Here is a 17,660-nt window from a genome sequence, read left to right on the forward strand (position 1 = left end):
AACAGCTGAACTCTTGCATTTAACTATCTGGTGATACAGAAAGTGTTGGAGAGGTCATGCTCAGGGGGGTGGTTTGTTCTCTGCTGCCAATGATTGGAGTCCAGTTAGCGTTTTCAAGAACAGATACAACCCTACAGTTCTGTCTAGTCTTCATAACCAGTGCTTACTCCTCACCCAACCAGCAGAAATAACGTCTCCCCATTTGTCTAGCTAGCAATCTGTTGCGTGATCCCTGTCTGCTGCAGACAAGGTCGTAAGGCATCCTGTTGCAGTCACTGGTGGAAACATTTATCTGCTTTAAAAAAGGAACAAGATCTCCCAAGTTTATTTTACATCAGTCACTGAATGATATGGCTAGGGTAATGCTTGGATGTTCTTTGTGGTTTAAATGTCACTTTTTGATTTAAGCATGAAGGGCTTCACATCTCATTTTGAAATGTTCAGCAAGCTGTTTCTACAATGACATGCATGTAACCAGCCCAATAATATTCTTGTGTATACAAGTTTGACCTTAACAGCAGGTGCTTAAAACATTCTTGTCCAAGAAAAAAATCCTTATCTTTGTGAGGCTTTACTCCGAGAAGTATAAATATTTGTTTTTGAAAGGAGGACTCTTTTTTTAAAAAAATTTATTGGCTGTTGTAAGGTATGTGCTCAAATGAACATACTTTTGAAAATGCAGTGCTACAGTACCGGAAATATTACCCATAGTTCTGTCTTTGTTTTTTTTCGCTCTGTGGGGTAAACCTGCTGATTAAAATCGAGACAACTGAATAGTATAGATGAACAACCGTATGGTGCCTGCTACACAGGCATATGTGTATATGTGTGTGTGTGTATATATGTATAAAAATATATATGTATGAAGAACTAGCCAAGCAAGTTGATAGGCTTTTTTGGGTTTTCCACTTCTTAATATTTAAGAAGACATAGTGAAAAATACTCCAGAGCCTTCTCTGCTTGGTAAAAGTTGAGTAACAATTCTGGTTACTCAGTCATTCTAGTACTGCTTTGCTTTTTCCAGCATTTTCCCAACTGAGCGTTCATTGTGGAATAAAATACATGCAGATAGAATTGGCTGAGAATAGTTTGGCCAGTCAATGTACATACATAGGCAAATACGCAGACCTCGGTATGCTAAAGTTACAGTACGCAATTTTTAAAATGCAGGGTTACCTCTAACTCATTTATGATTGTCAGTATAAAAGATGTTAGTTCATACAATCATAGTAGTGTTTTGCACATGCAGCTTGGAGAGGCAAAAAGAAAATGTCTGACTGTATTTGTCAGCAATACAAAATAATCTGCTGTTCATCAGCTTTGTCCTTCTCTTGCAGTCACAAGGACAGGGCATCTGTGGGCCACGTTTTAGGACTCTGCAGGCTACATTTGGTCTTTGGGCTGCATGTTGAGCAATCCTCACTTAAAACCTACAAGGCAATTACCTACGACATGCTTGAAGATGAGACATTCCAATCTTGTAAGATTATTTGGTGGCTGCTGGTTGCACTCTTAAAACACAATCACATCATTACATTCTTCTAAAAAAACAACATAACTGCATTTATCCTATTTGATCGTTGACCCATGAGAATCCTGCTTCAGCCTCTTCATCCTGCTTCACAAAAAAAGGACAGCTCTGGAAACCAGCACTTCTTGTCTTGTGTAAATAACTGTGAATGTGGAGGTGTGTTAAAGCACAACAGCAATAAATGGCCACAGATAGGGACATGTGTTGACCGCTTAGGAGAGAAAAGGTATCGATTTGCTTCTCTGTGTGCCTGATGTCTTTGTGGAAAAGAGCAGGTGGCTATAAACATGGATATATGTGTATGTGTCCTAGGCTATACTTAGTTTTTTGGAGAGAATGTTCCTGCTGGGGTTATTGGAAAACCAACTGTGTATAAAGCTTCTCTGCTTTAATCTTTTATGCACTGCACTTGCGTTTATGTGATTTATACTCTCAATGTATCCATTGCGTACATCTAAGAAATACCTGTCCCAAGTAGAAATACAAAAGCTTGTTGTGTTTGTAAATGGTGGAGGGGGTCACCAGCATGGGGGTGTGTGTATGTGTTTTTATTTGTTTGCTTTTAAAAGCATCAGTAGTTCCATAGACATTGTCAGTTTAGGATCCTACAGGGTTAGTTTTATGGGAAGCTTCTTTTTATTTGAATGTCTTTGGTTTATGTGATACTAACATCAAAAAATGCTTTTGAAAAAATGGTAGTATGGGGAATTGTTATTAACCAGCACCTGTCCTTATCAGCTTTTGCTGTTACTCATATATAGAGTTGGAGTGCCTTCTCTCCAAGAATGCACTTCAGCTACAGTTTAGAGCAATCAGGTTGGTTCTGCTGCGGTTCTTTTTTTTTTTTTTTTCCCCCATGTCTTCAGCCACATGTTCCTCTTTTTTTCTCACAGTAAAGCAATTCAGAGAACTAAAGTGGCAGAAATTTAACCCAGAGAATATACTTTCCTCCTTGTTTTTGCAGAAGAAATTCTGAAGTAAATACTTTGTACTTAAATACTTTGGTACTGAATGTTCTTTTTATCTCTGTAGATCTGTGTAGATTTATGGCATGTAACTTACAAAGAAAATGCAGTGGGGTGCACGTTTGCATTTTTATTTAGATTTCAAACTTTTCATTGCTAGGTCTTACGAGAATGTTTTTGTACTTAGTACAGCTTTAAAGGAAGAATATTCATTGTACAGCTTCAAAAAGTGTTGAACTAAGTCAGGAAATACTAATGATAAGATTGAACATTCAGCCTTAACTCTTCTTCACATGTTTACATTTAAAAAAAAAAAATCTTAAAACCTACAATGAGATTGATCTCATCACATACTTTCTTAACATATACCACTATTGTGTTTAATCCTCTCATCTATGCATTCTATGCAAGTCTGTCATCTGTGTGGCTGCTGGAGTTAAAATGGTTGACCTGAAGCCCTTTGTGAATTAAGGGCCTGTTCCAGCCCACTCATTTATATTACCTGGGTTGTCAGTGGAAAGAAGTAGACACCTCAAAAAGGCAGCTCGATCCCATCTTGGGCACCTGTCTTAGATGGAGCGAAGCGCTCTCTGAGGGTGGCCCCCTCTGCCTATTGACCATAAAGAAAGTTGTGTCTTGGATGAGGTGCCTAGCAGGGATAGGGATAGAGTTAGGTGAAGTGATCTGGAGTGTTAATGTTCTGCTAATTCAGTTACAGGGGAAAAAGATAAAACTGTTTTCGTAGAGGGAAAGGAGAGAGATAACCACTACAAAACATGAATAACATATGGCTATAAAAATTAATGATGTGGGGAGGAGGAGGTTTGGAAAAAAAATGTAATAGCTGAGATTGCTTTTCATTTTTGTTCAGAAATGCATTCAATTTTAAGACATCATTGAAAGACTTTATTGATCCAATTATTTCCAAATACTCTGATGCAAAAAATAAGCTTTTTCTTGAGTTTGAGGATGTTATTAATTCAAGGTTGGAGATGTGGTAACGCTCTAAATAAGCATTTACCTATTGTATCCTAATTCCTAATTTTGCAACTGATCCCTTAAATACTGTTTCCTACCCCCGCTATTGTGGCAAAGAAAAACTAAAAAAAAAAAAAAAAATTGAGCACCTGCTTGGTAACCAAGGTCAAGCTATGGTTTAGACTTATATAACTGTGGATTACAGGCAAAGAAACAAATTAGTTGTCAATGGATTTCACCAAAGGTCTCTTTAAATCTTTTCTTTCTCTCCTATAAAGAAACAACACAAATAGAAGATCCCAGGAAACAATGGAGGCAAGAACAAGAGAGAATGTTAAAAGATTACCTCATGGTAGCCCAGGATGCTCTCAGTACTCAGAAAGAACTGTACCAGGTGAAAGAACAGAGGCTAGCACTTGCACTGGATGAGTATGCACGGTTGAATGATGCCTACAAAGAAAAATCGAGCTCTCGTACAAGCTGTAAGTCCAGTAGAGAATACAATAACTTCTTTGATCTGTGCCTTGCAGGGGATCCTGTTTCTCTCTAGGCTGAGTTTTCAAGATGTGCTATGAACACCTTGTACTCTGGCTTTTTTAGAGAGAGCATCCCTACTTTTTAAAATTTTATTTAACATAGAGATATTCTGCTGGAGAGAACTCTCGTGTCTCTGATACAATTGAACTCCTTTGAGCTGTGGTTTAGAGCAGTTGGCTCTGAAATCTGTTTTGTCATGCAGTTTGTCAGAACAAAATTCTGCCAAATCTAGGCTTGAAGTAAATAGGATCTCTTGTACTTCATGGCTGCATGCTGAAACGGCCCTACTGTGTTGACAGGTGTCTGCAATAGACCAAGAAGGGAATTTGTTGCTGCTTTATAATAATAGCATGCAATAATTTTGTAGCTTCTGTGCTGTGATCGAGGTGAAGTAGAGATACGTGTTACAATGTTGGGCAAGGAATTGGCATGCAGTAAAGTGCTGTCAGAGGCCTGCCCTTGGGCAAACATCTCTCTTGGAAGAAGGCAGTGTGACAAAAGTAACAGGCACAGCTGCGGAAGAACTGAGCGGCAGACCTCTGAGGCTTCTGAATAAATCTTCTGCTTTCCAGAAATCTCCTTAGAAATCACAGCTTCCAGGAAGAGGTGATTGGAAGATGGCTCAGCTAGAAGAATGGGAACAGAAGGCACAGGATACGAAGCCAGGAAGAATGAGGTGCTACCTTAGGATCCTGGGATAGGCAAAGGAGGAGAGATACCAAATAGTGGCAACAAAGGGAGAAATCTTGATTATTCATTAATTATTGCCATCCTGCAATGATGACTACTCTATAAGGACGTTTTGGGTTTTTTTAAAGTATTACATGTTTTTCTGCAGTTTTTAATTTTAGATCAACGTGGATTCATCAAGGAAGGGACTAATTAATGACTTAACAGTACTTAACTATTTGTCCTTTTTTGTCTTCAAAAAAAGTGTTCTCAGGCTCCTCATCAAGCACAAAGTACGACCCTGACATTCTGAAGGCTGAAATCTCCACTACAAGATTAAGGGTGAGAGTGCTTAATTCATACTCATTTGTATTCTGTGTGCAAAGTTTATGACTATAGAATAAGCAAAGCTTGAACTAGCAGATGCATCTTGTACCCTGGTACTGAAACCTTCTAATATTCTTATTTAAATACCATTCAGAGGTTTTTAATGAATTTTTAAAGCTGTCTCTGTTGCTTTCAGATAACATATTTTGGGGAAACCTTGACAAATACTCTAAATAAATGTAGGTTTAAATAAATCCAATAACTGTTTTCACTTGTGTGACTTGTTTTTTAAAAGGAAGAGTAAAAAATCTTTAGGTGAAAATAGAAAAGTAGAAAACCAAGGTGAGCTGCAGCTAGATGACTGTTTTTACACAATCTTTCTTCTGTGAGAAATGTACCATTAGCTACATGAACTGCCTCACAAATTTCTGTTGGTTTAAAAAACACTTTTCAATAATGGTGTGAAACTTCACTCTGTTTTGTCAAAACGGAACACTTCAAGAAAAAGTTTGTGTTCACGTTTTGAAATTGCTAATGAACAAAAATCCATTATTTGGTCAAATGTGTTCAGTATGGTCACTAACAGACTCCATATAAAGAACTTTCGTTCACAAGTTAGTCTGTAGTGAATTTATCTTGAATAAGGAGGAAATGCTGCGGAAGACATTTAAAATCTATATACAGATATGAGCATTATATGCTGTGGCATATAATGCTCGATGAATAGCCTAGGCTTTCTGTAGTTAGTAATGAAAAAAAATTGGATCAAACCATGCAGGTTAAAAAGACAGCACCTCACAGCATAGTCCTTCGATGAGGGCTGGAATACAGACTGTGGGAGCAGAAGCAGCACAAGCAAGGGCAGTCACTCAGCTCTTCCATTGCCCCCTTCTGGTTTCTGCACAGAGCAGCACTCGGAACCCTCCAAGAGTAACATTTTCCTTCACCTGGAGTAAGAGTTATGATTAGAAGTCTCAACAATTAATGTTTAAAAGGAACTGTGGAATAGCTCGTTAAAATTTTAAGCCCCAGTATAAATCAGGAATGGAATACACTGTAAAACTAGTGTTGGGATGTTGCCTTCTTGACTGCTTGTACACCTGTTCATCGTTACCAATCTCAATTTGTAGTCCCTTATCCTTTAAGGAGAAGGGAAGGTGGTTAGTGAGATAACTTATTTCAATGCTGGAGGAGGTGGGAGAAAAAATTTTATAAGTTTAGTAGGGAGAATCAACAGCAGTAAGGACTCTGTCAGGAACAAGAATGAAAAGGCAAAGCAAGAGCTTCTTTCTAAAATAAGTGGAGCAGTAACAGATGTTCCCTTTTGGCAAAGGGATCACTAGTATATTTGGGAAATTAACAGTGGTACTGAAAAACGAAATACATGACCAAATTTAAATATAGTCACCTACAAGTCAGAGGAGAATTCAGACATGGTCCTGTGCTCAGTTTTTCTCGTTACTTAGCTCTGATCACCTCCCAGCTCAAGATGCAGAAACACTGAATCACCTCTTGGCTGCAGATCTACAGTTTGCCTGCTCACTGAGGAGAGAGGCAAATGTGTTAATCACAGTAATTCATTTTTTGGAGGTGCTTTCATCTCTTCAAGAAATAATCTTCTTGGAGTCAAGGACCCTAGTATCCTGCTGGTTCCCAACACCTGGTTTGTTGGCATTGCCAAGTCCAAGTTGCGTATGTGCCTAAAATAGGTGACCTGAATCTTGTCTGCAGAGTTTAGAAGGGTGCAAGTCCAAGAATATCTGTATCAGCATAAAGTGTGTTGTCATCCAAAGCCACTGGATATGAAAATCATTGAGATAAGAAAAAGTGGAGCCCTGTGATGCTGGGGCTGGAAAGTGGTTTTCATGGAAGATGGCAAGAGAGGTATGACTATTATCACAGTTTACCCTTATTTGAATGTTTGAAGATGCTTTGCTAATATGCCACCTTTTGGCATTTTACAGTATATGCATGCGTGGACTTAATGAGAAACAAAGTTAGTCATTAGTAAGCTGCTAGCCAGCTAGTTAGAATTTGCACATTGTTTAGTGAACTATTAGGTCAGATGTACTAAACCTGTTTCTCTCCCACACTAGCTGATGCTTACTGGTATCATCAGGTTAATGGTGGCTGGAGGGGGAAACTCAGCATTCGAGGGAGTTCGGAATTGGCCTTTGGCCTTTTCCTTGTTAGCTGTGCTTAACACATGCACGTGGAGCCTTTTGGATACATGAATTGCCTATTGCGTGATAGGTTGTGGAGGAAATATGGCAGAAATCAGACAGCTGTTAAATAAAATAAGCAGGAGAAGAAAGACCTTTCTCACAAGGTTAAAACTGAAGGATCCCATCCTGCAGTGGACTTTTGAGTGGGGCCATTTGGGGTCTTAATTAGTAATGAGTAAGATAATTCAAACAACACAAAGCATATGTGATCCCAGTATGTTTTATGCATTTGCAGCAAGTAGGGGATGCACCTTTATAAAGTAACAGGAGGGTATTTTTTTGTTGTTGTTGTCCCATTAGTACTTGAGTGCTGGGAATAGGAGGGGATTTAGCACAGGAGCTGGCTTGAAGATGCAGCTAGAAGGAGGAGGCGAGAGGCCTGTCGGGTGACTTAAGGTGATGTGCAAAAGCAGTAGAAGGGGGGTGAAGGATAAAACAAGTGAAGAGTTGTGAAAAAGACAGAATTACATGAAAGTTTTGAAGGAGAAGACAAGGAGCACAAGAATAGTTTAATGCAAGTATGATGCAGTAAACACAGAGTCTATATTATGATGTAGATCATGTCCTTCTAGGATAATATGCCTAACTCGCATTTCTTGATAAGGAAATGATGATGAATTACAGCAGAGGACACTCAGGAGATGACGATGAGGAAAAATATAAGCGTTTCTGTGAGATCCAGTCCTCTAAGTTGAAATCGTGTGACTTCTGTTATTACTATAAATTCACATTACTGATTAAAAATAAAAATTAGCCATTCTGTGTTTCTCAGAAAAGTTGGAACTTCTTTCACATTTTACACATTACTTTACCTGAAACATACAGGTAATACCTGTTCATTTTCTATAACCTTGATGATAACACTCTAGAGATTATTTTATGCTAGTCAGGGAAGAAATATGTAAGGAGTGTTGAATGTGGTACTTAAGAGACATTGCCTATTTATCATGCTAACTACTCATTATGGTCCAAATAAAAACAGTTTTCTGTCAAGTAAAGCAACTAATGATGATACTTTCCAAAAGCCTGAACCTAACACCTCATCTAGAGAACAGATTTTGCTTTGGAGAAAATGGAGATTGAATGTATTTTATTCTGTCACAGAAAATTCGTTAGCCAGAAGCTACAAACTTAAACTTCTAAGTAACATTCACAAACCTATATGAAGAACACCACAAATCACTGGTTATTTTAGATGTATAAAGCATTTTAAATCTCTTTGAAAGCTACAGCAGCTGCTGATGGTTAGTACTTTTAGTCACCTGGCATGTTGGGAAACTTAACTTTTTTTTTTCTTTTCTTTTTTTTTTTCCCCCTTTAATTTAAAGAATAGTACCAAGTAGGAAGTCTAAGGGTATTTGGATACAAAAAGTCTTGGAGATGTATTCTGAAGTTAATTTCAGTTAAAGTGGTCAAAATTCTTCATTTTAATATAATCCATTTTTCAAAAGTCTTGAATATCTGAGGACCTATATGAAAACAAGCAAGAATGTCACAGTGGTAGGTGAGAGCAGAGGACTTCCAGCAGGCTTTTCCATTTTTCACCTTACTGATTGGAAAGTTAAAAAGTCTAACAATATCTGGCTAGTATGTAGAGTGCAAACAAGCCAGGTATAGGTGTATAAATGACAAAATTTGAGTGAGTAATTTCAAGGAAGCATTCCTGCCTCTCTGTGTATGCTGAGGACTAATTTTAATTTGTATTACAGTCCTTTATAGGTGGTCCAGAAACTTTGTTTTAGTATGTTTGTGAAGTATGACATAAAAAATTATATGGAGGATTTTTAAATTTAATCTTGATTCATAAATATTTTGTAGTGTACTCATATCTGCTAACATCTGAAATAGCAGTATTAAGATTAAAAAGCAATTGAGCATGCAAATTTAGGGAAAGTAGGGAATGTTTTGCCAAAGACATTTCTATGAAATAGATGCATATATTTGCGATCCAAATGTGTTTAGTGATTGTTGTCTTTTGAACTAAATGAATGCGAATTATATATTTAGGGTTCCAGTGTCTGTAAAGCTTTATAAGAAAGGATGGTTCATAGGAAGAGTGGGGGGGGAGGGGAAGAAGAGTCCACACTTCATCTTTTACAGTGCAAATGACTTGAGAGTTTCCTGGAATGAAAAAATGAAAATATAATAAGCCAGAAAATAAACAGGCACGTCCCTGTAGGACAGTTGGAATGCATGCTTAACAAGTGAGAAGTAAATTACATGTTAAAGTTCTCTCAGGTTTAATAACACAGTGTGGTATCGATACAAATAAGGAATGTGATTTAATCTGCTTGTGTCCCTTTAATACTAAAGCATGTTGCCAATAGACATCAGGAAGAGAACAGATCCTTTTGTTTTTAATACGTGTCAGTAGAGCAATTTACTTTCTTTTTTTAGTCTCATCTGATGTAGAGAATACACGAATTGTTCAAAGCCATGTGTTACGCCGTTTAGCAGAGGAATTTTCTAACTTTTGCTTTGATTTAACACACAAGGTTAAGAAGCTGAAGAGGGAACTCTCTCAGATGAAGCAAGAGCTGCTGTATAAGGAACAGGGCTTTGAAACATTGCAACAGTGAGTAAAAGAAAATAGTTGAAATTGACTTAATTCATTTGCCTGATTTCTTTTTTTGGCATGGTATTGAATCCATCTTCTGTGAGAGAATTCTTGGGGAGAAAACGAGAATCTAATAACTCTCTTCGTTGTATTTAGAAAGCAGGAAATCTGCAGAAATGGCAACCCTATTGTGCAAGTGTTAATGTGAGAAATACGTTCCCCCTCTTACTTTTTTTCCATGAGGTGGTTTGTGTTGCAAAGAGGCAGAAAGAGGGGCAGTGGTTAAGGGTCCTGAGGAAGAATTTAGCCGCTTTGCATGTCCCGTTTGAAAAATAAATTAAAAAAAAAAAGAGGTAATTAGGTCTGTCTTTCATCCTTCCCCACCTCTGAGCTCAAAAGAGAGAGAGAGAGAAGGGTGCTGTTCTCGGAGGTATAAATGGTACACAACTGTGCAGCGTTTGAAGTGAGTCACAATTTGAGGAGTAGAGACGTGACTTTCTTTGTTCCAGTTGCTGGGATGCCTGATGTCCAAAAGGCTGATGCATTGTGTGAGCATGCTGGGTATTTAACCAGTTGGATTATTAGAGAGTGAATTTTTTTCAGTCTGAGCACTCTCTGCTGCTCCTGACTTACCAAGTTTGGCCCTAAAATACTAAACATTACTGGAACTGTCACCACAAAGAAGATGCTGCAGAGGAAACCATGCTAACAAGCATGTTTTCTTGACTATTGTGAACAGAAATCTATTAATGCTAGTTGTTTTCCGTATTGTGGTATGTACCCATATACTAATGATACATTTACATGGAAAAATGCTGAGCTGTGTGCTCTTAGTACACTAGTTTCACTAGCAGAAGCAATGTTGCAGTGTTAATGTAATATTATCTGGATTCATTTACCTTTTTTCTCAGGACCTCCTGTGTATGGCAGTGTACTGTGAGATAAGTAATAATCTCTATCCTGGAGAACTTGCAGAATATATAGGGAAGATGGACAAAAGGTGGGAGAAGGGAAGTGCATTTCCATCTTCCAGGTAGAGTACTAAAATGCAGAAAAGTAATTTGCAAAGGATGGCACAGCATCTGTGTTTGGAGCTGAGAGATCAGAGTTCAGTTCCCAGTTCTAACCAAACCATCATGTAGGCTATTCCCTGTGTATTTTAATAGATCAGTTCGATACAGTAGGAATTTTTTTAAGTGGGAGAAAAAAATTCTGGTCCAGGAAATGGCCAAGCATAATTAGAGACATGTCAAAATGGATGAAAAATGTTTTTCCGTTATGAAGATTTTGAAGTCGATTTGGAACTGAAAACCCTCAGCACCTTAGGAGGATGCCAGTCAATCTGTATCCTCCTTCATTTTGACTAAAACAGAAATGTAAGATTTGTTTGTTGTTTAAATATATAAAGACTAGCGAGGAGGGAGGGAGAAAAGGATAGTTGATTGAATTTATTTCACCGTAAATCAGACTTCATTTGAAGCAAAATTTAGAAGAAGAAAGACATATTGATTATAAGGCTTAAGGTAATAAAAACTCATGCTGCTGTCCCAGGATTAAAGGTTAGCCAATCATGCTGGTTTTATTATATTAATTCAACAATGAAGTATTGTTTTAAAGCAGCTTGCTCGCAAGCCATTTTGATAGGAATCCAAAGCATGTTTCGGAAACTGTCAACAGCATTCCACAGAAACACAATGGACGTTTGTTTTTAAAATTCAGTCAGCCACTTTCAAACAGTACTAATCCCATTAATTTAAAACAGGAAGATGGAATATCTTCTGTCAGAGATCCTTCTTGTCCATCTTAATTATATGCAGAATAAAGAAGTTGTGATTTGAATGTGGCACATCATATTACTAGGCAGCATGTGGTGTATTACCCAACTGTTCATTCATGATTGCAATTGTTGGCATATCCTGTATCTATTTGACCCTAGCAACCTGTTAAGTAACCAAAAATTGAGTGTTGTCAGACCATAAGTAAGTGCCTACCTATAAAAGAGTTTGAGGAACTTCCAAGCTGAAACAAATATTTCTTTGAATAGGAATCTGAGTGCTGAGTCACATAGGTAATTTTCTTCCAACAAATGCAGTTCTAGTTTGCACAAAACCTGAAATGTGGAGAAAGGAAAACAGACATGCTCACAGCTTTGAAGACCACTTTAGAACCTTGATATCTTTGTGCACAAAACTGGAAGTAAAATAGAATACTGTTACAAGTGTTTCATGTGAGTTTCTGTTCTCACAGGGGATGCTCGAGATCACTTCTCGTCATTAAAATGTTTATTCATTCCTCACTCACGAGGCTAATGTCTTCTAGCAAAGATGATGGATGATGATAAAAACAGAAAGCCAACTGCATTATAAAAGAATGTATTCTTTACTAGATGCTTGACTTTTGTGAAGATGGCTGTTGTTTTTAATTTTGTGAAGCACAGCTGCAGTTATTTCTATGATGCTATGAAATATTGATTAGAAGTTGGAAAGTGTGTTTACAGACTACTTCTTGACCTAAATAAGGAAATAGTAAAATGAAACCTCTTTTTATCTCTAAGTTTTTTGTTTTCTTATTTTCAAGTTACAGTTTTTTAAGTTGTTGATAGTCCGGGAATTTAATAAATTGTCCGATGTGTGACATGGTATTGATTATCCAGAGATTTTGTCAATGGAGAGAGCCTGGTGACTGGCTGAGAAGAACAACTGTTCTAGACTGTTAATGCCTAGGATTAGGGTGAATGAGAAGGAAGCTGAGACAGGAATGGAGCTGGTTGCATTTCTTCTCTGCAAGGCTGATTAGTACCAAGAAGCTTGCCTGTCTGCCCATGTCATGATGTGGGTCTGGGTAGAATACTACTACTACTAATAATAAATTCTGCTTCTGAAAGGATCACAAAGCAGTGAATAGTATCAAAGGTATACCCAAAAGCTGCTGCTATGCTGCAGAGAGTTGTGGTGGGGATGGGGAATTTTGACAGCGTTGTCAGCAATACTGCTGTACTGCTGGTAGCATGTGTAGGAATCCTCAGTGCTCTGCGCCCCTTATGTCTTTATGACTGGATCAACTAGAATTGCTTGTGGAGTCTCTGCCTTTGGTAAGGCCCCAGTAGCTTAGCTGAGGTGATTTTAAAGCTAACAGAAGTATTTTTCCATGAAATTTCCTCATGTCAGCAAAACCCACCCACTGAATCCTGTGTATCTCTTAGATAGCTTGACATTTTTGCCAAGGATTAAATAGTAAGTATTTTAATGGAGACTTCAATGTCCTTCTTCCTCTTTGCATGTCTGTTGCAGGAAATGGTGTCTCATATCTCCTTCCCTCCTGTTCTCTGACTATGCTTCTGCCTAAAGCAGAACAGCAGAGGTGTTAGTATTATTTTCTGTATCCAGTATTAATATTTTCTCTTTCCACAGAATTGACCAAAAAATGTCTGGAGGCCAGAGCGGGTATGAACTGTGTGAGGCCAAAGCCATCCTCAGTGAACTGAAGTCCATCAGAAAGGCGATAAGTTCAGGAGAGAGAGAAAAACAAAATTTAATGAAGGTATTTTGAATGGTTGACGTAAGTTTTGTGTGGATTTGTGTTAACATGAGTAACTTTCCTGATTATAAATGCTTTGCATTTTATACCCTTTAAGGGATTCTCAAAACTTTGAGCCAAACTAGTATTAAAATCAATTTTCAGATGCAGAAACTGAAACTTGTGACTTTCCTAACTCATAAAATTGGTATATGTCAGTCAGAATATAGAGTTCTGAACTTGTATGTATGGTACAGTGCAGATGTTACCTCTAAACAACAATTTCAAATATTAAGTGGACAAAATTGAGATACGTGTTTTTGAGATTCATGGCCATTGTCTAACTCAGTGAAAGTTTTCCAAATCTAAATTGCCCTATTTCCTTTTCTGAAAGCAGATTTTTTTTTTTAATCAGCCAAGTATTTAATTGATTGACAAGTTAAAAAAAAACAGACAAAACCACGTGAGTAGTTTGAGTAGTTTTTATATGCGTCACAGGTATTGATCACCCTTAGTGTTACCTACCAACCGCTTAGTTAAAAGGATAGTTTGCTTCATATGACGTAAACCTAGAATTTTTTTATTGAAGTCTTTTTTGTAAATATCTTTTGGAGATAAACTGGTATAAACACAGTAAAGTACAAAGGATCTTTAACAGCCTCCTTCTCTGTTTCCTGGACAGAGTCTTGCAAAGCTGAGAGAGAAATTCAGTCTTGACCAGACCATTGGGATATCTGAACCAGACTTGAGTTCCAGCTCTGTAAAATCCCAGCTGTGTTTTTCCAGACAAACTCTGGATACAGGGTCTCAGACTGACATTTCTGGTGAGGTGAGCTTTTTTCCATTTTGTCAAATGTAAAGAGAACTTGAATCAGAATGCTGTGGTTAATGGAATTGGACTCAAATGGTTGTTTACTGTTGCTGATAAGTGTATATATACACGTTTAAGAGGGAGTTCCTAAGAATCAGTTATCTGATTCCCCTCCCCTCCCTTATATTTTGTATCAAGACTCAGATGAACTTTATACGTTTGGCATGAAGCGTTTATGACAACTCAGCTTAATCAAATAGTTCCCAGTACAATGAAGATCAGCATAAGTAGGTAGTATTTTTTGGATCAGTCTGTAGGATACGTTCCACCTTACAGACTTAATTCAATGTGAAGATGTTTTTAATTTTCAGATTAAAAATTCAGAGATTCAGATCTCAGAATTTAAATGTGCAATTTCATGTCACACAGCTGAAAAACTGTTAGTGGAACTACTTGTTCAGTGATTCATTAAAACCTTTTGTGTTTCACTGACAGTATATTTACATACGCAGAAAGCTGTGTGTAATTTTGGTACCTTCTTTGAAGTTCTGGGAGCTAAGTTTATAAGGAAGAGACTGTACAAGGTTTTCCAAACAAAGAGCTAAGCTTGTCTATGTTTTGTAGCAAATTTATTGAAGTCTTACTTTGAAATGCACTGACTTTGTTCTAAATTCTGAGTTCAGCAGAGGTCAAAATTTTGGGTGCAGTCACTGCAAGACTTACTTGAAAATGCTCTTGCTCTACTCTGAGGGAATATGAAAAATTCGTAGTACAGTAGTTAAGAATAGATGAACTGGATCAGGAGAAAACTGTTTTGTACATCTGAGTAGATTCCTAACTAGGCATTTAACAGCAAGTGTGTGGCTGCAGGTGGGTGTGGTTTATTTTTTTTAAATCGTGATTTTCTAGCCTGTGTATAGGTTTTGTTGATTAATTTAACAGCTTTACAAAGTAATAAGGCTATTTTTTTTTTTCCCTCTGAACAGGTTGGAGCAAGAAGTAGATCAAATTTAGCAGAGAAGGTCAGACTAAGTCTTCAATATGAAGAAGCAAAAAGAAGGTAACAGGGCTAGCTGCTTGGTTCGTCCCTGCAGCACGAACGCTGTGCTCGCAGTGACATCTGGTGGGCGGCTCTCGGGAGGCACTGTGGGCATTGCTGCCAAGTGCTGCTTTTCCTTCAGAGTGTGAGCAGGCAGTGCTTCTGAGCAGTAGGTTTTACATTTAATGCTAAGTTGAATGTGTTAAGAAAATGCAGACAGTGACAGATTAATGGCAGTTCCAGGATTAAGGGAATAGTAAAATGGCTTTCCACTGAAAGGAGTCGCCAGGTGATTTAAGTCCATTATGTCCTCCTTTGGGATCATCATTTCAGTTTACGATGCCAGGGAAGGCTCTTCAGTTTTAGAGTTGCTTCAGACTTCCCAGTGCAGATGTAGTAGGCTTAATTATTTCTTTTTTTCCTTGGGCCTCTGGATAATTTAAATACTTGTTATCACTATGGGGTTGGTTTTTTTAATGAATTTAACCTGAGGAGAAATCAGGAACTGCTTCACTAATGAATGTGGAAGGCCTTTCAAATAAAGTTCTGCAGTAGTTGCTCATAAAAGCAGTGCCATTTTGATGAATTGCCACAGCAGTGGGGAATGGGCATCAGAAAGCAGAACATTCAGGGTTAAAATGACATGTCGTCTGGTGCACCAGAAGTGCTGCATAATACTGGGGGAAGATCTACTATGAAAGAAAAAAAGGTGTGTGTAGGATGTATCTCCTAATATAATGTTGTCTTTTTTTCTAATACTTTTCACAAAGTTATGTGTTAGTTATTCAGCAACCTTACAGTTTTTGTTATGGCGGTACTTTGTAATTTAAGGGAAATAGAAATCTTAAAAAGTTATCACACACCAAAAGTTCTTTTTTTACTATAAAGAACTAAACAAGGCAATAAAACAAAAACCAGCACTTTTCCCCAGATGAAAATCATGCCTAAAATGCCGTTTAATCTTAGATTTAAGTATTATTTCAGTTGAGTACTGTGGCACGGTCAATTAGAAAACTAGGAAAAGAAATTTGCAGCTTGTAAGTACAAAGTAAAGGCATACTTAGTTTTTATGTTTTAAAGGCAGGAGGCTGTACAGCCAACATTTTTTTGCCTAATTTAAAATATATACTCTCCTCAAATAGAGTAGTAACTACCATCCTTGCCGGTAACAACAGTGATCCTTTATATCCTCATTACGGATCATAAAACTTTATTATATAATCAATGCATTCAACAAAGAGTGCTAAGGCTATTGTATTTGTTCAATGCTGAACTTGTATGATTTTGGCTCAGAATCATTATGTACATAGTATTAATTTTCAGATGGTGTTTTGGATGCAGATAGATGGCATTTTTTCCTAGGCATAATTGATCAAAACCAGATCACTCTCTGTTTTGACTATGTCTTGATACAAAGAAATCCCAGCATTGTGTTTTATCACTCCTTTGTAGGAACAAAAAAAATTCCTGGCACTAAACCAGTTTACCACTTCTACCTTAAATTAAAAAAAAAAAGTGCGTTGTTCAGAGCATGGAGTACTTTCTCACAAATTAGTCAGCCAAGAATGTGAGTCAAAATTTCGGTAGCTCATGTACTTACCTTTGCACAACTAAGTATTTGTTCTATATAACATTAGTGTGTCTCAAGGTCAAATTATCTCCTTTTAAATGGTATCTTTATTCAATTTTGTCTGAAAGTGCTCAGTAATGGATATTCTTCTCAGCTTTAAATCAGACAATTGTATGCCTTGAAGACACCATTAAAGGCTTTAAAGTGTTTGCACATACTGGTTTTATCAGTGACTACAGGGTGAACTTAATAAGTGTACATATCTTCGAATAATGAAGATACATACCAGTTTGCACATAAAGTTCAGCAGCTAATTACATTCTCTATAATTATTATGGTCATTGTAATCGACATTATAATTGGATAAGTATTGACCATCTTTTCTGATATATTAATTGTGCAAATTCTTAGTTGTTTTCTGTTAGAATAACTAAGAGGAGGATAGGATCTTGTGAGAGAATGTCTCTATTTGAAAATTATCAGTCTTCTGTATGTTGCATGTTTTATGTTGTTTAGCCAGCCGAATGTCTTGAAGAGGTAGATTGTTGATGTTAACTATGCTAAATTCAGTTGCACTTGTTATTCGAAAGGATCTGATATAGCGTGTTGACAGTCCTATCCTGATGTGGTAAAGATCTAGCTAATATTCCTTGTTGACTTGTCAAGCAAGGACTTCCTCAAACGAGTGAGACCAGTTCAGTTTTCGTATCCATCTAGTCCTTTGCCTGTCTGCTGATGCAGGTGAAAAGAGTGTCAATTGTGGTAGAAGAGAGTTGTCTATAGCAGAGGGAACAAAAGAATTGTTTGGAGGCCACCATCCCATAAGCCATCAAACAGCTGTCAGTAGCAGCTACTTTCAGAACAAGGTTAGCTAGAACCAGTGACCTGGAGATGAAAGTCTTAACATTTCATTATACATCTGAAATTATTTGGTT

General features: G+C 37.4%; 1 protein-coding gene across 1 annotated transcript in view; it reads left to right on the forward strand.

Moving 5' to 3' along the window:
* WWC2 (WW and C2 domain containing 2) overlaps nucleotides 1–17,660 on the forward strand; it is a gene marked incomplete at both ends in the record, with an annotated part of 103,600 nt that overhangs the window by 47,287 nt on the left and 38,653 nt on the right. Inside the window, 6 exons of the mRNA XM_081999761.1 lie at nucleotides 3,753–3,956; nucleotides 4,946–5,022; nucleotides 9,728–9,807; nucleotides 13,200–13,329; nucleotides 13,988–14,134; nucleotides 15,103–15,176. Coding sequence (XP_081855887.1) covers nucleotides 3,753–3,956; nucleotides 4,946–5,022; nucleotides 9,728–9,807; nucleotides 13,200–13,329; nucleotides 13,988–14,134; nucleotides 15,103–15,176 — 712 coding nt within the window. The remainder of the gene's footprint in view (nucleotides 1–3,752; nucleotides 3,957–4,945; nucleotides 5,023–9,727; nucleotides 9,808–13,199; nucleotides 13,330–13,987; nucleotides 14,135–15,102; nucleotides 15,177–17,660) is intronic.

Source organism: Phaethon aethereus (assembly GCF_964289735.1).
Source record: "Phaethon aethereus genome assembly, chromosome: 4".
NCBI classification, from domain to species: domain Eukaryota; kingdom Metazoa; phylum Chordata; class Aves; order Phaethontiformes; family Phaethontidae; genus Phaethon; species Phaethon aethereus.